Source organism: Oncorhynchus nerka, linkage group LG6, assembly GCF_034236695.1.
Source record: "Oncorhynchus nerka isolate Pitt River linkage group LG6, Oner_Uvic_2.0, whole genome shotgun sequence".
Taxonomy (NCBI): Eukaryota; Metazoa; Chordata; class Actinopteri; order Salmoniformes; family Salmonidae; genus Oncorhynchus; species Oncorhynchus nerka.
Window position 1 is genome coordinate 11,832,028 of NC_088401.1, and position 26,775 is coordinate 11,858,802.

Genomic DNA, 26,775 nt, shown 5'->3' on the forward strand with positions numbered 1-26,775 from the left:
ACACACACACACACACACACACACACGCACACACGCACACACACACACACATGCGAATACATACACACATACACACACACACACGCACACACACACACACACACACACACACACACACACACACACACACACACACACACACACACACACACACACACACACACAGAGGAAGTTTAAACAACAACATATCCAGGCCACACCCCTCCAGGCCACACCCCTCCAGGCAAATCCCTCCAGGCAAATCCCTCCAGGCCACACCCCTCCAGGAAAATCTCTCCAGGCCACACCCCTCCAGGAAAATCTCTCCAGGCCACACCCCTCCATGCTGTGAGATGCGTATCTGCTCCTGCCTGCATACAGTGTATCTGGATCTCATTGTTTCTCTGTGTTCTAACCTGTGTGTTAGTGATGATGTATCTGTAAGAAAACTCACTCCCTCCTTCCTCTCTTTCCCCCCCCCTTCTCACTCAATCTCTCTTTTTCTCCCTCTCTTTCTCTCCCCCTTCTCACTCCATCTCTCTTTCTCTCCCCCTTCTCACTCCATCTCTCTTTCTCTCCCCCTTCTCACTCCATCTCTCTTTCTCTCCCTCTCTTTCTCTCCCTCTCTTTCTCTCCCCCTTCTCACTCCATCTCTCTCTCAATTCAATTCAAGGGGCTTTATTGGCATGGGAAACATGTGTTAACATTGCCAAAGCAAGTGAGGTAGATAATATACAAAAGTGAAATAAACAATAAAAATTAACAGTAAACATTACACATACAGAAGTTTCAAAACAATAAAGACATTACAAGTGTCATATTATATATATATATATATATATATATACAGTGTTGTAACAATGTACAAATGGTTTAAAGTACAAATGGGAAAAGGGAAAAAATAAGCATAAATATGGGTTGTATTTACAATAGTGTTTGTTCTTCACTGGTTGCCCTTTTCTTGTGGTAACAGGTCACAAATCTTGCTGCTGTGATGGCACACTGTGGTATTTCACCCATTAGATATGGGAGTTTATCAAAATTGGGTTTGTTTTCAAATTCTTTGTTGATCTGTGTAATCTGAGGGAAATATGTATCTCTAATATGGTCATACACTGGGCAGGAGGTTAGGAAGTGCAGCTCATTTTCCACCTCATATTGTGGGCAGTGTGCACATAGCCTGTCTTCTCTTGAGAGCCATGTCTGCCTAGGGTGGCCTTTCTCAATAGCAAGGCTATTGCTCACTGAGTCTGTACATAGTCAAAGCTTTCCTTAAGTTTGGGTCAGTCACAGTGGTCAGGAATTCTGCCACAGTGTACTCTCTGTTTAGGGCCAAATAGCATTCTAGTTTGCTCAGTTTTTTTGTTAATTCTTTCCAATATGTCAAGTAATTATATTTTTGTTTTCTCATGATTTGCTTGGGTCTAATTGTGCTGCTATCCTGGGGCTCTGTAGGGTGTGTTTGTGTTTGTGAACAGAGCCCCAGGACCAGCTTGCCCAGGGGACTCTTCTCCAGGTTCATCTCTCTGTAGGTGATGGCTTTGTTATGGAAGGTTTGGGAATCGCTTCCTTTTAGGTGGTTGTAGAATTTAACGGCTCTTTTCTGGATTTTGATAATTAGTGGGTATCGGCCTAATTCTGCTCTGCATTGCATTGTTTGGTGTTCTACGTTATACACGGAGGATTTTTTTGCTGAATTCTGCATGCAAAGTCTCAATTTGGTGTTTGTCCCAATTTGTGAAATCTTGGTTGGTGAGCAGAGCCCAGACCTCACAACCATAATGGGCAATGAGCTCTATGACTGATTCAAGTATTTTTATCCAGATCCTACTTGGTATGTTGAAATCTCTCTCTCCCCCTTCTCTCTTCTCCATCTCTCTCTCGCTCTCTCTTCCCCATCTCTCTCTCTCTCTTGCTCTCTCTTCGCCATCTCTCTCTCTCTATCTCTCACTCCCTCTTCTCCATCTATCTCTCTCTCGCTCTCTCCCCCTTCTCTCTTCCCCATCTCTCGCTCTCTTCCCCATCTCTCTCGCTCTCTCGCTCATCTCTCTTCCTCTCTCGCTCTCTTTCTCATCTCTCTCCCTCTCTCGCTCTCTTCCTCATCTCTCTTCCCCTCATGTCTTTCCCATCTCTCTCCCTCTCTCGCTCTCTTCCTCATCTCTCTTCCCCTCATGTCTTTCCCATCTCTCTCACTCTCTTCCTCATCTCTCTTCCCCTCATGTCTTTCCCATCTCTCTCGCTCTCTTCCCCATCTCTCTCGCTCTCTTCCCCATCTCTCCCGCTCTCTTCCCCATCTCTCTCGCTATCTCGCTCTCTCCCCCATCTCTCTTCCTCTCTCGCTCTCTTTCCCATCTCTCCCTCTCTCGCTCTCTTCCTCATCTCTCTTCCCCTCATGTCTTTCCCCTCTCTCTCCCTCTCTCGCTCTCTTCCCCATCTCTCTCGTTCTCTCCCCCATCTCTCTCCCTCTCTCCCATCTCTCTCTTCCTCATCTCTCTTCCCCTCATGTCTTTCCCATCTCTCTCCCTCTCTCGCTCTCTACCCCATCTCTTTCGCTCTCTCCCCCATCTCTCTCGCTCTCTTCCCCATCTCTCTCGCTCTCTTCCCCATCTCTCTCGCTCTCTTCCCCATCTCTCTCGCTCTCTCCCCCATCTCTCTCGCTCTCTTCCCCATCTCTCTCGCTCTCTTCCCCATCTATCTCGCTCTCTTCCCCATCTCTCTCGCTCTCTTCCCCATCTCTCTCGCTTAGCTCTCTTCCCCATCTCTCTCGCTCTCTCGCTCTCTTCCCCATCTCTCTTCCTCTCTCGCTCTCTTTCCCATCTCTCCCTCTCTCGCTCTCTTCCTCATCTCTCTTCCCCTCATGTCTTTCCCATCTCTCCCCCATCTCTCTCCCCATCTCTCTCCATCTCTCTTCCTCCCCATCATCTCTCTCTCTCTCTCTCTCTCTCTCTCTCTCTCTCTCTCTCTCTCTCTCCCTCCCTCCCTCCCTCCTCGCCCCTCTCTCTCTAGGATGTGTGACACAGGGGAGGGTCTGTTTACGTTCCAGACGCGGGAGGGAGAGATGATGTACCAGAGAGTCCACTCAGCCACCCTGTCCATCGCACAGCAACATGAGAGGATGATGGAGGAGAAGACTTCACAGGTAACACACACTACACACACACAACAGACACACACACTACACACGCAATACACACACACACAACAGACACACACAATACACACACACACGCAATACACACACACACTACACACGCAATACACACACACACACTACACACACACAACAGACACACACAATACACACACACACACACGCAATACACACACACACACAAAACACACACTACACACAACACATACACATAATACACACACACATACAACACACCCACACACTCCACACACACACACACACACACACACACACACACACACACACACACACACACACACACACACACACACACATACAACACACCCACACACACACACACACACACACACACACACACACACACACACACACACACACACACACACACACACACACACAACACACAAACAATACACTAACACACACACACTTATATTTTTATTTCATTTAATTTTTATTTTACCTTTATTTAACCAGGTAGGCATGTTGAGAACACCTTTATTTAACCAGGTAGGCTAGTTGAGAACACCTTTATTTAACCAGGTAGGCATGTTGAGAACACCTTTATTTAACCAGGTAGGCTAGTTGAGAACACCTTTATTTAACCAGGTAGGCTAGTTGAGAACAAGTTCTCATTTACAACTGCGACCTGGCCAAGATAAAGCATAGCAGTGTGAACAGACAACAACACAGAGTTACACATGGAGTAAACAATAAACAAGTCAATAACACAGTAGAAAAGAAACAGTCTATATACATTGTGTGCAAAAGGCATGAGGAGGTAGGCGAATAATTACAATTTAGCATACATTAGCATACATAACACACACACACACAACACACACAAATCAAATCAAATGTATTCATAAAGCCCTTCTTACATCAGCTGATATCTCAAAGTGCTGTACAGAAACCCAGCCTAAAACCCCAAACAGCAAGCAATGCAGGTGTAGCAGCACGGTGGCTAGGAAAAACTCCCTAGACAGGCCAAAACCTAGAAAGAAACTTAGAGAGGAACCAGGCTATGAGGGGTGGCCAGTCCTCTTCTGGCTGTACCGGGTAGAGATTATAAAAGAACATGGCCAAGATGTTCAAATGTTCATAGATGACCAGCAGGGTCAAAACAATAATATTGAGGGTGCAACAGGTCACACACACACACACACACACACACACACACACACACACACACACACACACCCACCACACACACACACACAGTGAGTTCCAAAAGTATTTAGACAGTGACATTTGTTGTTGTTGTTTAATTCTGTTCTCCAGCACTTTGGATTTGAACTGATACGATGCCTATACATTACAGCCTATATATTACAGCCTATACATTACAGACTATATATTACAGACCTATATATTACAGACTATATATTACAGACTATATATTACAGACTATACATTACAGACTATATATTACAGACTATATATTACAGACTATACTATTACTATAGACTATATATTACAGACTATATATTACAGACTATATATTACAGACTATATATTACAGACTATATATTACAGACTATACATTACAGACTATATATTACAGACTATACATTACAGACTATATATTACAGCCTATATATTACAGCCTATACATTACAGACTATATATTACAGACTATATATTACAGACTATATATTACAGACTATATATTACAGACTATACATTACAGCCTATATATTACAGATTACAGCCTATATATTACAGCCTATACATTACAGACTATATATTACAGACTATATATTACAGACTATATATTACAGACTATATATTACAGACTATATATTACAGACTATATATTACAGACTATATATTACAGACTATACATTACAGACTATATATTACAGACTATACATTACAGACTATATATTACAGACTATATATTACAGACTATACATTACAGACTATATATTACAGACTATACATTACAGACTATATATTACAGACTATACATTACAGACTATATATTACAGACTATATATTACAGACTATACATTACAGACTATATATTACAGACTATATATTACAGACTATATATTACAGACTATATTACAGACTATATATTACACTATATATTACAGACTATACATTACAGACTATATATTACAGACTATACATTACAGACTATATATTACAGACTATACATTATAGACTATATATTACATACTATATATTACAGACTATATATTACATACTATATATTACAGACTATACATTACAGACTATATATTACAGACTATATATTACATACTATATATTACAGACTATATATTACAGACTATATATTACAGACTATACATTACAGACTATATATTACAGCCTATATATTACAGCACTTTTAGTACATAATCCCCCCATTATATGAGACCAAACAAATTCACTTATATGTGTATCAAAGTATTCAAAAGCTGTGTATTTTGTCCTATATTCTTAGCATGCAATGATTACATTAAGCTGGTGACTCTACAGGCTTGCTGGATGCTTTGTTTGTTTTGCTTGTGTTTGAGATTATTTGGTGCCTAACAGAAATGAATGGTAAATCAGGTATTAAGTCCTTTTAGAGTCACTTTTATTGTGTAAATCACAATAGAATATGTTTCTAAACACGTCTACATTAATGTGGATGCTACCATGATTACGGATAGTCCCGTATGAATCGTGAATAATGATGAGTGAGAACGTTACAGATGCCCAAATATCATATCCCCAAGACATGCTAACCCCTCACCATTACAATAACAGGGGAGGTTATCATTTTATATCATATCCCCAAGACATGCTAACCTCTCACCATTACAATAACAGGGGAGGTTATCATTTTATATCATATCCCCAAGACATGCTAACCTCTCACCATTACAATAACAGGGGAGGTTAGCATTTTATATCATACCCCCAAGACATGCTAACCTCTCACCATTACAATAACAGGGGAGGTTAGCATTTTATATCATACCCCCAAGACATGCTAACCTCTCACCATTACAATAACAGGGGAGGTTAGCATTTTTTGGGGGGGCTAAGATATTTGTGCCTCTGTAACTGTCCCTTGAGGTGACTACACCCAGAGATAACAGTTGGATCCCAAATTGCACCCTATTCCCTATATAGTGCACTACTTTTGACCAGACTGTACACTTTCTTGGAAATTGGGTGCCATTTTGGACACGCACCCACGTACTGAGGAAGGTGTTGTTGTCTCTGTTTCAGACACACTCCAACCAGACAACGTTAACCAAGTCCATCTCCCTGCCTCGCAGTGCCTACTGGCATCACATAATGCACCAGAACAGTGTTGGAGACATCTACAGCTACCAAGGTACGCACAAGCTAGTCAAATCAAATGTATTTATGAAGCCCTTCTTACATCAGCTGATGTCCCAAAGTGCTGTACAGAAACCCAGCCTAAAACCCCAAACAGCAAGCAATGCAGGTGTAGAAGCACAGTGGCTAGGAAAAACTCCCTAGAAAGGCCGGAACCTAGGAAGAAACCTAGAGAGGAACCAGGCTCTGAGGGGTAGCCAGTACTCTTCTGGCTGTGCCGGGTGGAGATTATAACAGAACATGGCCAAGATGTTCAAAGGTTCATAAATTACCAGCAGGGTCAAATAATAATAATCACAGTGGTTGTAGAGGGTGCAGCAAGTCAGCACCTCAGGAGTAAATGTCAGTTGGCTTTTCTTAGCCGATCATTCAGAGTAGCTCTACCGCTCCTGCTGTCTCTAGAGAGTTGAATGTCTGGGACAGGTAGCACGTCCGGTGAACAGGTCAGGGTTCCATAGCCACAGGCAGAACAGTTGAAACTGGAGCAGCAGCACCTCCAGTTGGACTTCGGACAGCAAGGAGTCATCAGGCCAGGTAGTCCTGAGGTATGGTCCTATGGCTCAGGTCCTCTGAGAGAAAGAGACAGAGACAGAGAGAGAGAGAGAGAGAGAGAGAGAGAGAGAGAGAGAGAGAGAGAGAGAGAGATAATTAGAGAGAGCATACTTAAATTCACACAGGACACCGGATAAGATAGGAGAAATACTCCAGATATAACAGACTGACCCTAGCCCCCCGACACATGAACTATTGCAGCATAAATACTGGAGGCTGAGACAGGATGGGTCGGGAGACACTGTGGCCCCTTCCAACGATAGCCAGGGATAAACAGCCAGGATATAACCCCACCCACTTTGCCAAAGCACAGCCCCCACAACACTAGAGGGATATCTTCAACCACCAACTTACTATCCTGAGACAAGGCCGAGTATAGCCCACAAAGATCTCCCCCATGGCACGAACCCAAGGGGGGGCGCCAACCTGGACAGGAAGATCATGTCAGTGACTCAACCCACTCAAGTGACACACCCCTCCAAGGGACGGCATGGAAGAGCACCAGTAAGCCAGTGACTCAGCCCCTGTAATAGGGTTAGAGGCAGAGAATCCCAGTGGAAAGAGGGGAACCGGCCAGGCAGAGACAGCAAGGGCGGTTCGTTGCTCCAGTGCCTTTCCGTTCACCTTTACACTCCTGGGCCAGACTACACTCAATCATAGGACCTACTTAAGAATTAAGAGATGAGTCTTCAATAAAGACTTAAAGGTTGAGACCGAGTCTGCGTCTCTCACGTGGATAGGCAGACCATTCCATAAAAATGGAGCTCTATAGGAGAAAGCCCTGCCTCCAGCTGGAAATTATATGGACAGTAAGGAGGCCTGCGTCTTGTGACCGTAGCGAATGTGTAGGTATGTACGGCAGGATCTTATTTGGAAGATAGGTAGGAGCAAGCCCATGTAATGCTTTGTAGCTTAGTAGTAAAAGCTTGATTTCAGCCCTAGCCTTAACAAAAAAAACAGTGTAGAGAGGCTAGCACTGATAAAATGTTTTGGTTCTAGTCAAGATTCTAGCAGCCGTGTTTAGCACTAACTGAAGCTTACTACCAAGGTACGTAAAAACTCCCAAAGTAAGTACAAGCTACCAAGGTACTCACAGCAGAGCTCAGCTAGACAGCTCAACAGAAAATATTATGTGAAAACGCATGTACACACACGCATATCTACACACGCATATCTACACACACATATCTACACATGCATATCTACGCATATCTACACACACATATCTACACACACATATCTACACACGCATATCTACACATGCATATCTACGCATATCTACACACACATATCTACACACACATATCTACACACGCATATCTACACATGCATATCTACACACGCATATCTACACATGCATATCTACACATGCATATCTACACACGCATATCTACACATGCATATCTACACATGCATATCTACACACGCATATCTACACACGCATATCTACACACGCATATCTACACATGCATATCTACACATGCATATCTACACATGCATATCTACACATGCATATCTACACACACGCATATCTACACACACATATCTACACACACACATATCTACACACACACATATCTACACACACACATATCTACACACACGCATATCTACACACACATATCTACACACACACATATCTACACACACACATATCTACACACACGCATATCTACACACACATATCTACACACACGCATATCTACACACGCATATCTACACACACATATCTACACACACATATCTACACAAACATATCTACACAAACGTACGTACACATACAAGCAAACACACAATGTTTCAGTAGAGTATTGGCACATTTGGACCAGATTCCCTGGGTCTCACTTTGCAGTTGATAAATCTATAATGTGATAAAGCAGTGAAATAACCGTATTGTAATAGATAACGAGGTGAGATATGTGAGACACACCAGCCCCTTGTGTTTCAGTGGGCCCATAATGGTCATATAATATAGCAAGCCAATGATAACCATTTAATTACATGATTATGACTATATTAATACTGTAGATTAAAGGAAAGGTTCACCCATTTGGATTTTTTAATCGTTTTTTTGTGTATCTCTGAGTGATATTCTATCGATTCCCCTGGGTATAATGCTCTACCCAGCAGATTGTCGACCAATCACGTTCACTTTGTCTTGCTGTGTCACGCGGTTGCTAAGCTAATTGTCACGCAATCCTTTCTCAAAGTCAGTGTAAATGTCAAGAACGTGCCTAATGTCACGATTCCAAAGCTGTACGATATTACAGATAGCAAGTTAGTTATCTCATAACTCGGGAAAAATGTGTAATGTTCTAGTTCTTGTTGACGAAATTCGTGCTAATGTTTTTTTTTTTAGGTAGCGCACAATATACTCCAATTCAGTCCTTGAAGGAGAATGCTGCTTGTCCCATAATCACCCAGAATGCACTGCGTTGCCCACTGACGTAGCATTGGCAAGGTTTCCCATCTTCTGAAAAGTATAGGAGAAAAGTTGCGAATGTCAGACTCCACTCTGTGAGGCACATTGATCTTCATATGGTGGCAATCAGACGACATTCATTTACTCAATAAATGTTCCTTTTGTTCGATGAAGTCTCTTTATACCCAAAAGCCTCCGTTTTGTTAGCGTGTTTTCTTCAGTAATCCACAGGCTCAAACTCAGTCAAAACAATCAGACAAAAAAATCCAAATTGTATCCGTGAAGTTCATAGAAACATGTCAAACTATGTTTTTATTCAAGCCTCAGGTAGTTTTTTAGCCTAAATGATCTATAATATTTCAACCGGACAATAATGTCGTCAATATAAAAGGTAAACAAGAAATGCACATGCGCCTGAAAAAAATCTGCGTCACATTAGGGTCCACTCGTTCAGACTGGTCTTACTCCCTCATTTATAAGAATACAAGCTTGAAGACTGTTGACATCTAGTGGAAGGCATTGGAACTGCAAGTGGGGTCCTAAGTCAATGGATACTGTAATGGCATTGAATAGAAAACTACAAAAACAAATACTACTTCCTGAATGGATTTTTCTCAGGTTTTTGCCTGCTAAATCAGTTATGTTATACTCACAGACACTATTCTAACAGTTTTGGAAACCTTAGAGTGTTTCTTATCCAAATATACCAGTTATATGCATATCATATCTACTGGGCCCGAGTAGCAGGCCATTGAATTTGGGCATGCTTTTCATCCAAAATTCCGAATGCTGCCCCCTACCCTAGCGAGGTTAATATCTGTGCCTGACGGAACTGTTCGCTTTTGTTTTTTGTATTCGTTAATTTTGTTTGAGTGATTCTTGACAATAAAGATCATGAACACTTTCCATGCTGCGCTTTGGTCCACTCTTCCTTACGACAACGAGCGTTACAATGTCCTGGGAAATGTTCTTGTTACTTACAACCTCATGCTAATCGCATTAGCCTACGTTAGCTCAACCGTCCCGTGGAAAGGACACCGATCCCAAAGAAGTTTTAATATGAAGCCAAAATGAAACATTTATTCACCAAAAATATTATTCTCACATATTAGTGTTATTTAACACTGTAAATTAAAGGAATGTGTGGTTTTGGGTGGATTTTTCCTTTAACTGAGTATATGCTGATCTGGGTGTGAGTGGGAGAAAATGTGGACCAGACTAGCCCCCTGTGGACCAGACTAGCCCCTGTGGACCAGACTAGCCCCTGTGGACCAGACTAGCCCCTGTGGACCAGACAAATCCCCTGTGGACAAGACTAGCCCCTGTGGACCAGACTAGCCCCATGTGGACCAGACTAATCCCCTGTGGACCAGACTAGCCCCCTGTGGAACAGACCAACCCCCTGTGGACCAGACTAGCCCTCTGTGGACCAGACTAGCCCTCTGTGGACCAGACTAGTCCCCTGTGGACCAGACTAATCCCATGTGGACCAGACTAATCCCCTGTGGACCAGACTAGCCTTCCGTGGACCAGACTAATCCCATGTGGACCAGACTAGCCCTCTGTGGACCAGACTAATCCCCTGTGGACCAGACTAACCCTCTGTGGACCAGACTAACCCCCTGTGGACCAGACTAATCCCCTGTGGAACAGACTAAGCCCCTGTGGACCAGACTAGTCCCTTGTGGACCAGACTAATCCCCTGTGGACCAGACTAATCCCCTGTGGACCAGACTAGCCCTCCATGGACCAGACTAACCCTCTGTGGGCCAGACTAGCCCCCTGTGGACCAGACTAATCTCCTGTGGACCAGACTAGCCCTCCGTGGACCAGACTAACCCTCTGTGGACCAGACTAGCCCCCTGTGGACCAGACTAACCCCCTGTGGACCAGACTAGCCCCCTGTGGACCAGACTAACCCTCTGTGGACCAGACTAGTCCCCTGTGGACCAGACTAATCCCCTGTGGACCAGACTAGCCCCTGTGGACCAGACTAGCCCCCTGTGGAACAGACCAACCCCCTGTGGACCAGACTAGCCCTCTGTGGACCAGACTAGCCCTCTGTGGACCAGACTAGTCCCCTGTGGACCAGACTAATCCCCTGTGGACCAGACTAATACCCTGTGGACCAGACTAGCCCTCCGTGGACCAGACTAATCCCATGTGGACCAGACTAGCCCTCTGTGGACCAGACTAATCCCCTGTGGACCAGACTAACCCCCTGTGGACCAGACTAACCCCCTGTGGACCAGACTAATCCCCTGTGGACCAGACTAACCCTCTGTGGACCAGACTAGCCCTCCGTGGACCAGACTAACCCCCTGTGGGCCAGACTAGCCCTCCGTGGACCAGACTAGCCCCTGTGGACCAGACTAGTCCCCTGTGGACCAGACTAGCCCCCTGTGGAACAGACCAACCCCCTGTGGACCAGACTAGCCCCCTGTGGACCAGACTAGCCCTCTGTGGACCAGACTAGCCCTCTGTGGACCAGACTAGTCCCCTGTGGACCAGACTAATCCCCTGTGGACCAGACTAATCCCCTGTGGACCAGACTAGCCCTCCGTGTGCCAGACTAATCCCATGTGGACCAGACTAGCCCTCTGTGGACCAGACTAATCCCCTGTGGACCAGACTAACCCCCTGTGGACCAGACTAACCCCCTGTGGACCAGACTAACCCCCTGTGGACCAGACTAAGCCCCATGTGGACCAGACTAGTCCCTTGTGGACCAGACTAACCCTCTGTGGACCAGACTAGCCCCCTGTGGACCAGACTAACCCCCTGTGGACCAGACTAGCCCTCCGTGGACCAGACTAACCCTCTGTGGACCAGACTAGCCCTCCGTGGACCAGACTAACCCCCTGTGGGCCAGACTAGCCCTCCGTGGACCAGACTAGACCCTGTGGACCAGACTAGTCCCCTGTGGACCAGACTAGCCCTCTGTGGACCAGACTAATCCCCTGTGGACCAGACTAATCCCCTGTGGACCAGACTAATCCCCTGTGGGCCAGACTAGACCCCTGACTAGGTGAATCCAGTTGAAAGCTATGATCCCTTAATGGTGTCACCTGTAAAATCCACTTCAATCAGTGTAGATGAAGGGGAGGAGACAGGTTAAAGAAGGATGTTTAAGCCTTGAGACAATTGAGACATGGATTGTGTGTGTGTGCCATTTAGAGGGTGAATGGGAAAGACCAAATATTTAAATGCCTTTGAACAGGGTATGGTAGTAGGTGCCAGGCACACTGGTTTGTGTCAAGAACTGCAACGCTGCTGGGTTTTTCATGCTCAACAGTTTCCTGTGTGTATCAAGAGTGGTCCACCACTCAAAGGATATCCAGTCAACTTGACACAGCTGTGGAAAGCATTGGAGTCAACATGGGCCAGCATCCCTGTAGAACTCTTTCGACACCTTGTAGAGTCCAGGCCCCAACTAATTGAGGGGGGGTGCAACTCAAAATGATGAATGTATTAAAGTTTTGTACACTCAGTTTTTGTACACTCATAATAACAGTACAGTTACTATATTAATACTGAATATGGTCTGATTTGGGTGTGAGTGGAAAGTGTTGGACTAGCCCCCTGTGTGTCACTGTGCCGTGATCATTTTGCAATCAGCATGCTCAATTGACTGAGTCATGGTGGGGTTGTGGTAAATACCCACAAGCACCCTGGAATAATGACGGATCACTGCTTCTTGTCCCATCCAGCTCTGTTGCTTCGCAATATGTTCATTTATTTATTTTTCCTCTCTCATTCAGTTAATCAGAGAACCAGAAGTAAATTAGTTGCTTTATTTGTTTATTAGTGTGTGTGTGTGAAGGTTTCTGTTTCGATTAGACTTTGTCACGAGGGGGGGAATGTTAGAAACTTCATGAATAGTTTGGTTTGCTTGGAAATGAAATGAAATGGGTACAGGTAAGGTAGCAGGGGTGACTGTATGAATAGAAGCCATACACTTATTTGAGCCCTATCAGTAAAGCTTAGCTACACACGGCATTAATGCACCTTTACAGGTAAGTCCAGGTTTGAGTGTTCACATCAAAAGTGGCAGGTTGACACTACTGTATAATATAATGAAGAACACAAAGTGGCATATGTAATATTTTGAGATGGTACATTTCGCTCAATATTCCATGTTTTGGTGACATGTGCAAAGCATATATGTTAGCTCAAAACCATGTTTCATCTTCAATTAAAGCTTTTATTATTTTACTTTTCTCTGATATACTTGAAACTTTAATCAGTAAATATATAGAAAACAACTTCCCCCTTAGTCAAAGAAGATCGCAAATACAGTTCCTCCCTACGTAAAAGTCTTAGCAATAACCATGAGACAGAATGACTGGCTATTGATATCCCCACGAACGCTCCAGCATTCCTTTTAATAGTATGCAGATAATGAGAGGACAATGGTGCTCTGTGTTTTCCACTGAGAGATTGTTGTAGCATAGAAATAATATGTGCACTTTAAAGGCAACAACCGACTATCTGAAACGCCCCAACGACTGTCTGAAACGCCCCAACGACTGTCTGAAACGCCCAAAAACGCACCAACAACTGTCTGAAACGCCCCATCGACTGTCTGAAACGCCCCAAAACGCACCAACGACTGTCTGAAACGCCCCAACGACTGTCTGAAACGCCCCAACGACTGTCTGAAACGCCCCAAAACGCACCAACGACTGTCTGAAACGCCCCAACGACTGTCTGAAACGTCCCAACGACTGTCTGAAACGCCCCAAAACGCACCAACGACTGTCTGAAACGCCCCAACGACTGTCTGAAACGCCCCAACGACTGTCTGAAACGCCCCAAACGCATCAACGACTGTCTGAAACGCCCCAACGACTGTCTGAAACGTCCCAACGACTGTCTGAAACGCCCCAAAACGCACCAACGACTGTCTGAAACGCCCCAACGACTGTCTGAAACGCCACAAAATGCACCAACGACTGTCTAAAACGCCCCAACGACTGTCTGAAACGCCCAACGACTGTCTGAAACGCCACAAAACGCACCAACGACTGTCTGAAACGCCCCAACGACTGTCTGAAACGCCACAAAACGCACCAACGACTGTCTGAAACGCCCCAAAACGCACCAACGACTGTCTGAAACGCCCCAACGACTGTCTGAAACGCCCCAAAACGCACCAACGACTGTCTGAAACGCCCCAACGACTGTCTGAAACGCCACAAAACGCACCAACGACTGTCTGAAACGCCCCAACGACTGTCTGAAACGCCCCGTCGACTGTCTGAAACGCCCCAGCGACTGTCTGAAACGCCCCATCGACTGTCTGAAACGCCCCATCAACTGTCTGAAACGCCCCAAAACGCACCAACGACTGTCTGAAACGCCCCAACGACTGTCTGAAACGCCCCAACGACTGTCTGAAACGCCCCAAAACGCACCAACGACTGTCTGAAACGTCCTAACGACTGTCTGAAACGCCCCAACGACTGTCTGAAACGCCCCAACGACTGTCTGAAACGCCACAAAACGCACCAACGACTGTCTGAAACGCCCCAACGACTGTCTGAAACGCCCCATTGACTGTCTGAAATGCCCCAACGACTGTCTGAAACGCCCCAACGACTGTCTGAAACGCTTGCCTCCCTCTCTTTCCAACCCCCCCTTGCTTTCTACTTCTCTCTCCCTGGTGCTTGCCTCCCTCTCTTTCCAACCCCCCCTTGCTTTCTACTTCTCTCTCCCTGGTGCTTGCCTCCCTCTCTTTCCAACCCCCCCTTGCTTTCTACTTCTCTCTCCCTGGTGCTTGCCTCCCTCTCTTTCAATCCCCCCCTTGCTTTCTACTTCTCTCTCCCTGGTGCTTGCCTCCCTCTCTCTCTTCCCCTGCCTATCTCTTTGTCTGTCTTTCGCTCCTTTTCTGCCTCCCACGTACACACTCTCCCTCTCTGCAATGCAAAGTGTTCAACAGTTATCCGCCTATCTGCAGCAGCATTAGCAATTCTAATAGCAGTGTTCGGATTTGATCCTTAGAGGAGGATAGGAAGTCTGTAAGTACAAGGCATGATGATAGGAGAGAGAATATGATGATAGAACTATCTCTGTTGCAACAGGCATAGATTAAATACGGGATCACTTGCAGATAATACATGTACTGTACTGTTAGGATGTCTTTATGCAGCACTATTGTAATCTCATCCCCAGCCGTCTCTCTCTCTCTCTTGCTCTCTCTCTCTTTCTCCATCTCTCTATCTCTCTATCTCTCTCTCTCTGTCTCTCTCTCTCTCTCTCTCTCTCTCTCTCTCTCTCTCTCTCTCTCTCTCTCTCTCTCTGTCTCTCTCTCTCTGTCACTCTCTCTCTCTCTCTGTGTCTCTCTCTCTATCTCTCTCTCTGTCTCTCTATCTCTCTCTCTGTCTCTCTCTTAGTACAATGAATATATTGGTTTAGAATATGAATATATTGGTTTAGACTAGACTAGTCTCATCTATATTGGTTTAAGGAGACAGTCTAGACTAGTGCCATCTATATTGGTTTAAGGAGACAGACTAGACTAGTCTCATCTATATTGGTTTAAGGAGAGAGACTAGTCTTATAGCAGCACAGTCTTTTGGGAAGGTACCTAGTGGCAGCGGTGTAACTAGGAGGCCAGCAGGGGATGACCAGGTACAGAAGGGTTGTGTGTTTCTTCTGTACATGGAGGAATGCTTCAGTGTCTGTATCTCTTGTCTGTAAGTACAAGGCATGATGATAGGAGAGAGAATATGATGATAGAACTATCTCTGTTGCAACAGGCATAGATTAAATACGGGATCACTTGCAGATAATACATGTACTGTACTGTTAGGATGTCTTTATGCAGCACTATTGTAATCTCATCCCCAGCCGTCTCTCTCTCTCTCTTGCTCTCTCTCTCTTTCTCCGTCTCTCTATCTCTCTCTCTCTCTCTCTCTCTCTCTCTCTCTCTCTCTCCTCTCTCTCTCTCTCTCTCTCTGTCTCTCTGTCTCTCTCTCTCTCTCTCCGTCTCTCTATCTCTCTCTCTCTGTCTCTCTCTCTCTCTCTCTCTCTCTCTCTCTCTCTCTCTGTCTCTCTCTCTCGCTCTCTCTCTCTCTGTCTCCTCTCTCCTCTCTCTCTCTCTCTCTCTCTCTCTCGCCCTCTCGCCCTCTCTCCCTCTCTCTCTCTCTCCGTCTCTCTCTCTCTCTCTCTCTCTCTCTCTCTCTCTCTCTCTCTCTCTCTCTCTCTCTCTCCTGTCCCCTTGTCCTCCCTGTGCACCATCCCAACGCCCCAGCAGCTGCCACCCCACCAACCCACCAACCCAGCAGCTGCCACCAGGCCAGATAGGATGACATGACCTTCCCTTGTAATGAAAAGGCTCTGACAAATCACAGTATGTTTCTCACAGACTGGGGGAGAGTAGGGGAGGTGCTACGGTCCATGGTCTGTCTGTCTGTCTGTGTAGAGTTACGCAGTCACACAAGCCCACCCACGCCCTCAGTCACACAACCCCACCCATGTCCTCAGTCACACAAACCCACCCACGCCCTCAGTCACACAAACCCACCCACGCCCTCAGTCACACAAGCCCACCCACGCCCTCAGTGACACAAACCCACCCACGCCCTCAGTCACACAAACCCACCCACGCCCTCAGTCACACAAGCCCACCCACGCCCTCAGTCACACAAACCCACCAATGCCCTCAGTCACACAAGCCCACCCACACAAACCCTCCCACACAAACCCACCCATGCTCTGTCACACAAACCCACATACGCTCTCAGTCACACAAACCCACCAACACTCTCAGTCACACAAACCCACCCACAAAAAACCACCCACGCCCTCAGTCACACAAACCCACCCACACAAAACCACCCACGCCCTCAGTTACACAAACCCACCCACGCCCTCAGTCACACAAACCCACCCACACAAACCCACCCATGCCCTCAGCCACACATACCCACATACGCTCTCAGTCACACAAGCCCACCCACGCCCTCAGTCACACAAGCCCACCCACGCTCTCAGTCACACAAGCCCACCCACGCCCTCAGTCACACAAGCCCACCCACGCTCTCAGTCACACAAGCCCACCCACGCCCTCAGTCACACAAACCCACCCATGCCCTCAGCCACACAAACCCACCCATGCTTTGTCACACAAGCCCACCCACGCCCTCAGTCACACAAACCCACCCATGCCCTCAGCCACACAAACCCACCCATGCTCTGTCACACAAGCCCACCCACGCCCTCAGTCACACAAACCCACCCACGCCCTCAGTCACACAAACCCACCCACGCCCTCAGTCACACAAGCCCACCCATGCCATCAGTCACACAAGCCCACCCATGCCATCAGTCACACAAGCCCACCCATGCCATCAGTCACACTAACCCTGCTGTTTATGGTCCAGCAGATGATCAGATCCGTTGTATTTTCTCACTGTGAGCCGGACTGTCACTTTCCAGCCTACATTGAGGTGGGTAGAGAAAGGGATTCTCTTGGCAGAGACAGAAGAGAGGGCTGTTGTTGGCTGCACTCCGGCTGTTTCACAAATCTAATAAGGAGAAAAAAAGAGTCCCTCTTTTCCTCTGTTTCCGTCTCAGTGATTTTCAAAAGTGATGATAGGAGTGAACAGTGGAGGATCTGTACTGGGAACATTTTGAAGTGGATCATTTGACCTGTGTGTGTGACTCACTCCACCTGTTCTGTATGAAACCCATTGCTGTGATTGGCTTCACATCACCCACTTCACATCACACTGGCTTCTCTCTCTCTCTTTCCCCACCCCCCTTTAGCTCCCTCTGTAATCAAATAGTCCTCATCCTCTCTCTGCCCCTGCTTCCACGCCCATGGTATATGTGGAAGAGTCACTGGTAGGCAGACAGACAGACAAGCAGACAGACACAAAGGCAGACACACAGGCAGACACAGACCAGTGACCACCCAGCCAACACCCTCCAGATAGATCCAGCCACAGCTGGACCAGACGAGTGACCACCCAGCCAACACCCCCAAGATAGATCCAGCCACAGCTGGACCAGACGAGTGACCACCCAGCCAACACCCTCCAGATAGATCCAGCCACAGCTGGACCAGACCAGTGACCACACAGCCAACACCCTCCTTATATGATCCAGCCACAGCTGGACCAGACCAGTGACCACACAGCCAACACCCTCCAAATAGGATCCAGCCAGAGCTGGACAAAACCAGATAGGATCAGCTGGAGGCCTCTGTGTATAACACATACTGTATTTGATGTAAAAATGGACAAACCTGCACCATAGAACAACTGCATTGTGAAACACCTGCACCATAGAACACCTGCAGTTTAGAACACCTGCAGTATAGAACTCCTGCAGTATAGAACACCTACATTATAGAACACCTACAGTATAGAACTCATGCAGTGTAGAACACCTACATTATAGACCACCTGCATTGTGAAACACCTGCACCATAGAAAACCTGCAGTTTAGAACACCTCCAGTGTAGAACACCTACATTATAGAACACCTGCAGTATAGAACACCTGCAGTGTAGAACACCTACATTATAGAACACCTGCAGTATAGAACACCTGCAGTATAGAACACCTATATTATAGAACACCTGCTGTTTAGAACACCTGCAGTATAGAACACCTACATTATAGAACACTTGCAGTATAGAAAACCTGCAGTATAGAACACCTACATTATAGAACACCTGCAGTTTAGAACACCTACATTATAGAACACCTGCAGTGTAGAACACCTACATTATAGAACACCTGCATTGTGAAACACCTGCACCATAGAACACCTGCAGTTTAGAACACCTGCAGTGTAGAACACCTACATTATAGAACACCTGCAGTATAGAACACCTGCAGTGTAGAACACCTACATTATAGAACACCTGCAGTGTAGAACACCTACAGTATAGAACAACTGCAGTATAGAACACCTACATTATAGAACACCTGCAGTATAGAACTCCTGCAGTATAGAACACCTACATTATAGAACACCTGCAGTATAGAACTCCTGCAGTATAGAACACCTGCAGTATAGAACACCTACATTATAGAACAGCTACAGTATAGAACTCCTGCAGTATAGAACACCTGCAGTATAGAACTCCTGCAGTATAGAACACCTACATTATAGAACACCTGCAGTATAGAACTCCTGCAGTATAGAACACCTACATTATAGAACACCTACAGTATAGAACTCCTGCAGTATAGAACACCTGCAGTATAGAACACCTACATTATAGAACACCTGCAGTATAGAACTCCTGCAGTACAGAACAGCTGCAGTATAGAACTCCTGCAGTATAGAACACCTATATTATAGAACACCTGCAGTATAGAACTCCTGCAGTATAGAAAACCTACATTATAGAACACCTGCAGTATAGAACTCCTGCAGTACAGAACACCTGCAGTATAGAACTCCTGCAGTATAGAACACCTACATTATAGAACACCTGCAGTATAGAACTCCTGCAGTATAGAACACCTACATTATAGAACACCTACAGTATAGAACTCCTGCAGTATAGAACACCTGCAGTATAGAACTCCTGCAGTGTAGAACACCTGCAGTATAGAACACCTGCAGTGTAGAACACCTGTAGTATAGAACACCTACATTATAGAACACCTACAGTATAGAACACCTGCAGTATAGAACTCCTGCAGTATAGAACTCCTGCAGTATAGAACACCTACATTATAGAACACCTGCAGTATAGAACTCCTGCAGTATAGAACACCTACATTATAGAACACCTACAGTATAGAACTCCTGCAGTATAGAACTCCTGCAGTATAGAACACCTACATTATAGAACACCTGCAGTATAGAACTCCTGCAGTATAGAACACCTACATTATAGAACACCTGCAGTATAGAACTCCTGCAGTACAGAACACCTGCAGTATAGAACTCCTGCAGTATAGAACACCTACATTATAGAACACCTGCAGTATAGAACTCCTGCAGTATAGAACACCTACATTATAGAACACCACAGTATAGAATGCAGTGTAGAACACCTGCAGTATAGAACACAGTGTAGAACACCTGCAGTATAGAACACCTACATTACAGTATAGAACACCTGCAGTATAGAACACCTGTAGTATAGAACACCTACAGTGTAGAACCTCCAGTATAGAACACCTGTAGTATAGAACAGTGTAGATTACCTGCAGTATAGAACACCTGTAGTATAGAACACCTACATGCAGTATAGAACACCTACAGTATAGAACACCTACAGTGTAGATTACCTGCAGTATAGAACACCTGTAGTATAGAACACCTACAGTGTAGATTACCTGCAGTGTAGATTACCTACAGTATAGAACACCTGCAGTATAGAACACCTGTAGTATAGAACTCCTGCAGTATAGAACACCTGTAGTATAGAACACCTGCAGTATAGAACACCTACAGTATAGAACACCTGCAGTATAGATTACCTGCAGTATAGATTACCTGCAGTATAGAACACCTGCAGTATAGAACACCTGTAGTATAGAACTCCTGCAGTATAGAACACCTGTAGTATAGAACTCCTGCAGTATAGAACACCTGTAGTATAGAACACCTGTAGTATAGAACTCCTGCAGTATATAACACCTGTAGTATAGAACACCTGCAGTATAGATTACCTGCAGTATAGATGACCTGCAGTATAGAACACCTGCAGTATAGAACACCTGTAGTATAGAACTCCTGCAGTATAGAACACCTGTAGTATAGAACTCCTGCAGTATAGAACACCTGTAGTATATAACTCCTGCAGTATAGAACACCTGTAGTATAGAACTCCTGCAGTATAGAACACCTGTAGTATAGAACACCTGTAGTATAGAACTCCTGCAGTATAGAACACCTGTAGTATAGAACACCTGCAGTATAGATTACCTGCAGTATAGATTACCTGCAGTATAGAACACCTGCAGTATAGAACACCTGTAGTATAGAACTCCTGCAGTATAGAACAACTGTAGTATAGAACACCTGCAGTGTAGAACACCTGCAGTATAGAACACCTGCATTATAGAACACCTACAGTATAGAACTCCTGCAGTATAGAACACCTGCAGTATAGAACTCCTGCAGTATAGAACACCTGCAGTATAGAACTCCTGCAGTGTAGAACACCTGCAGTATAGAACACCTGCAGTGTAGAACACCTACAGTATAGATTACCTGCAGTATAGAACACCTGCAGTGTAGAACACCTACAGTATAGATTACCTGCAGTATAGAACACCTGCAGTGTAGAACACCTGCAGTATAGAACACCTGCAGTGTAGATCACCTGCAGTGTAGATTACCTGCAGTATAGAACACCTGTAGTATAGAACACCTACAGTGTAGATTACCTGCAGTATAGAACACCTGTAGTATAGAACACCTACAGTGTAGATTACCTGCAGTATAGAACAGCTGTAGTATAGAACACCTACAGTGTAGATTACCTGCAGTATAGAACACCTGTAGTATAGAACACCTACAGTGTAGATTACCTGCAATATAGAACACCTGTAGTATAGAACACCTACAGTGTAGATTACCTGCAGTATAGAACACCTGTAGTATAGAACACCTACAGTGTAGATTACCTGCAGTATAGAACACCTGTAGTATAGAACACCTACAGTGTAGATTACCTGCAGTATAGATTACCTGCAGTATAGAACACCTGTAGTATAGAACACCTGCAGTGTAGATTACCTACAGTATAGAACACCTGCAGTATAGAACACCTGTAGTATAGAACTCCTGCAGTATAGAACACCTGTAGTATAGAACACCTGCAGTATAGAACACCTACAGTATAGAACACCTGCAGTATAGATTACCTGCAGTATAGATTACCTGCAGTATAGAACACCTGCAGTATAGAACACCTGTATTATAGAACTCCTGCAGTATAGAACACCTGTAGTATAGAACTCCTGCAGTATAGAACACCTGTAGTATAGAACACCTGTAGTATAGAACTCCTGCAGTATAGAACACCTGCAGTATAGAACACCTGCAGTATAGAACACCTGCAGTATAGATTACCTGCAGTATAGAACACCTGCAGTATAGAACACCTGTAGTATACAACTCCTGCAGTATAGAACACCTGTAGTATAGAACACCTGCAGTATAGAACACCAGCAGTATAGAATACCTGCAGTATAGAACACCTGCAGTGTAGATTACCTGCAGTATAGAACACCTGTAGTATAGAACACCTGTAGTATAGAACTCCTGCAGTATAGAACACCTGTAGTATAGAACTCCTGCAGTATAGAACACCTGTAGTATAGAACTCCTGCAGTATAGAACACCTGTAGTATAGAACACCTGTAGTATAGAACTCCTGCAGTATAGAACACCTGTAGTATAGAACACCTGCAGTATAGATTACCTGCAGTATAGAACACCTGTAGTATAGAACACCTACAGTGTAGATTACCTGTAGTATAGAACAGCTGTAGTATAGAACACCTACAGTGTAGATTACCTGCAGTATAGAACACCTGTAGTATAGAACACCTACAGTGTAGATTACCTGTAGTATAGAACACCTACAGTGTAGATTACCTGCAGTATAGAACACCTGTAGTATAGAACACCTACAGTGTAGATTACCTGCAGTATAGAACACCTGTAGTATAGAACACCTACAGTGTAGATTACCTGCAGTATAGAACACCTGTAGTATAGAACACCTACAGTGTAGATTACCTGTAGTATAGATTACCTGCAGTATAGAACACCTGTAGTATAGAACACCTGCAGTGTAGATTACCTACAGTATAGAACAACTGCAATATAGAACACCTGTAGTATAGAACTCCTGCAGTATAGAACACTGTAGTATAGAACACCTGCAGTATAGATTACCTGCAGTATAGAACTCCTGCAGTATAGAACACCTGCAGTATAGAACACCTGTAGTATAGAACTCCTACAGTATAGAACACCTGTAGTATAGAACTCCTGCAGTATAGAACACTGTAGTATAGAACACCTGCAGTATAGATTACCTGCAGTATAGAACTCCTGCAGTATAGAACACCTGCAGTATAGAACACCTGTAGTATAGAACTCCTGCAGTATATAACTCCTGCAGTATAGAACACCTGTAGTATAGAACTCCTGCAGTATAGAACACCTGTAGTATAGAACACCTGTAGTATAGAACTCCTGCAGTATAGAACTCCTGCAGTATAGAACACCTGCAGTATAGATTACCTGCAGTATAGATTACCTGCAGTATAGAACACCTGTAGTATAGAACACCTGTAGTATAGAACTCCTGCAGTATAGAACACCTGTAGTATAGAACACCTGCAGTATAGAACACCAGCAGTATAGAACACCTGCAGTATAGAACACCTGCAGTGTAGATTACCTGCAGTATAGAACACCTGTAGTATATAACTCCTGCAGTATAGAACACCTGTAGTATAGAACTCCTGCAGTATAGAACACCTCTAGTATAGAACTCCTGCAGTATAGAACACCTGAACACCAGTATCTATTTACATCCCTGTTTCCACAGATATTCAATTACAGGAAGCGTGAAGCAATTTTGACAATTCATTTGATTTAAGAAAGAGAGGAGTTTTTACTGAGGTTGTTTTGTGGTGCAGAGAAATATGTGAAATGTTTAGGACTGTACAGTACAACAAAGCAAACACTGGGAACTGTACATCGCAGTAGGCTGCTGAAGGGGATGACGGCTCGTAATAATGGCTGGAACGGCATAAATGGAATGTCATCAAACACTTGGAAACCATGGAAACCATAGGAAACACGTTTGATCTATTTGATACCATTCCGTTCATTCTGCTCCAGTCATTACCACGAGCCTGTTCTCCCCAATTAAGGTTCCAACCTTCTCCTGTGGTACATACCTACCTACCTAGCATGTACCTATCTACCTACCTACATACCTACGTAAGTACGCACCTAGTACCATACCTACGTACAGTATGTAATTACATGCATATACACGTCCCAGGAGGCTGCTGAGGGGAAGACAGCTCATCATAATGTCTGGAATGGAGTAAATGGATTGGTATCAATCACATGGAAATATATCTGATGTATTTAATACCATTCCACAGATTCCTCTCCAGCCATTACCACAAGCCCATCCTCCCCAATTAAGGTTCCAACATGGAATACACATTTGCACTCCTACTGAAATGCAAAATGATTTAAACGCAAAACAAATACCTTTAAGTTATACAACCTATCTTGTCTCGTCATTCAAGCTTTGGAAATAAAAATTGCAACCAGAAATATTTCTGTTCTGAATAGTCATTCAAGTTGTACTTCATCAGTAGTCCAGAATAGTTCTGGTTTCTGTTGTCGCATTTTTTTCAAACAAGGTCACTCTTAAATCATCATATAAAGGACAGTCAGATAGAAAGTGCAGTTCCTTCTCGATCTCCCCGAAATCACAGACAGCACATAGCCGCTCATCTTCATCTATGCCATTGAACATGCCTACTTCAATAGCCAGAGGCAGTATCTCGGTTCTCAACAAGGACCATTACATTTGTTGTTAGGTGACATGTGACATAGGGTTCTGGATCATTCTAGTTGTAAGTTCTGTGTTTTTCTTCTAGCCATATATCAGTTGACCCATTTTGTCTTTGTAGATAAGGGTTAAGTTGTGTTTGATTGACATTGCCTCGTAACTGGTATCTAAATATGTTTTCTAGATCAGCTTCCTTAAATATGTAATTGTGTTCCTTTGTCCAGTGGTAGTTGTGTGTTTTATCCCAGTTGAAATAGTATTTATTATTCTGTCCTCTTGCATATCGATAAGACAATTCCATAAACATTTTACCCTTCTGCTTTATTTTACCGTGCTCCCATCCCATGTCTCCTTGAATAGCAAGGCTTGGGACAAACTTATGCACTCCAAGGAAACATCTACTGGCTCTGTTCTGACTAGAGTTAGCTGTTTGTAGAATGAAACGATGTAAAGTATGTACCACAGGAGGCTGTTGAGGGGAGGACGGCTCATAGCAATTGCTGGAAAGGAACCAATAGAATGTCATCAAAAACATAGAAACCATGGAGACCATATGTTTGATGTATCTGATACCATTCCACCCCTTCCTCTCCAGCCATTACCACGAGCCTGTCCTCCCCAATTAAGGTGCCACCAACCTCCTGTGGTATGTACCAGTATGGACATTGGGATGTAGTATAGCCAGAGAGACGGTCCTCTTCCTCACCACGGGCCTTCTGTTGTTTCCAGGTACTAGCCTGACGATGACCCTGATGACCCGAGCACAGACCTTCCCCAGCTTCCTCTCTGGAAAGACAGAAGAAGAGCAGTCCTCTCAGCACCAGGAAGAGGCACTATCCCCCTCCAGTGGCTATGGCTCAAACTGCAGCCAGGTGACTCCAATGACAAGTACCTTCAGAACAAAACTGGGCATTCCAACACTTTAGAAAGCCTGTAGAAATATGTATAGGAACATGTATGATGTATCATTTTATGTTAATACATTATGGTGATAGTGTTAATTGTAGACAGGTACATATACATATATATACTTATATATATATATATATATATATACTTATGAAAGGAGTATTGGGGGACACCTGCTGGGTCCTGTTCATTAGGGAGATCTGTTCTACCTTTCTGTAATGTTTGTGGCTGTTTCAGTCTGTTCACCTGCAACAAGCACCACCAAATGGTCTGCTTGTCCAAGAGTACAGGTCTGTACGTACGGTATGTGTAGAATCATCTCAACTTCAAAAGGCATGAACAAATACATACGATTCAAATACTAGCAAAGTCTGAGAAACAGGACTGTAAGGCTTAGACTTTCTAACTCTGACCCTCGTGGGCTCCCGAGTGGCGCAGCGGTCTAAGGCACTGCATCTCCATGCTTCAAATGTCACTACAGACATCCTGGTTCCAATCCAGACTGAATCACAACCGGCAATAGGGACTTATTGTAAAATAATATTTTTTTTCTTAAATGACTTGCCTTGTTAAATTACATTTAAAATACGGTGTCAAAAAAACTATGTGAACCCTTTGGAAATACCTGGATTTCTGCATAAATTGGTAATAAAATTTGATCTGATCTTCATCTAGGTCACAACAATACACATTCTTCTTAAACTAATAATACACAAACAATTATACATTTTAATGTCTTTATTGAACACACTGTGTAAACATTCACAGTGCAGGGTGGGAAAAGTATGTGAACCCTTGGATTTAATAACTGGTTGACCCTCCTTTGGCAGCAATAATCTCAACCAAACGTTTTCTGTAGTTGCGGATCAGAATTGCACAACGGTC

At 44.4% G+C, this 26,775-nt stretch overlaps 1 protein-coding gene across 1 annotated transcript in view; it reads left to right on the top strand.

The window, feature by feature from the left end:
* Positions 1-26,028, top strand: part of LOC135572160 (docking protein 6-like) — a 114,930-nt gene extending 88,902 nt beyond the window's left edge. Inside the window, exons 6-8 of the mRNA XM_065019267.1 lie at positions 2,986-3,118; positions 6,362-6,470; positions 25,711-26,028. Of these exons, the coding sequence (XP_064875339.1) occupies positions 2,986-3,118; positions 6,362-6,470; positions 25,711-25,907 (439 nt within the window). The 3' untranslated portion in view covers positions 25,908-26,028. The remainder of the gene's footprint in view (positions 1-2,985; positions 3,119-6,361; positions 6,471-25,710) is intronic.
* Positions 26,029-26,775: the final 747 nt, after the last annotated feature.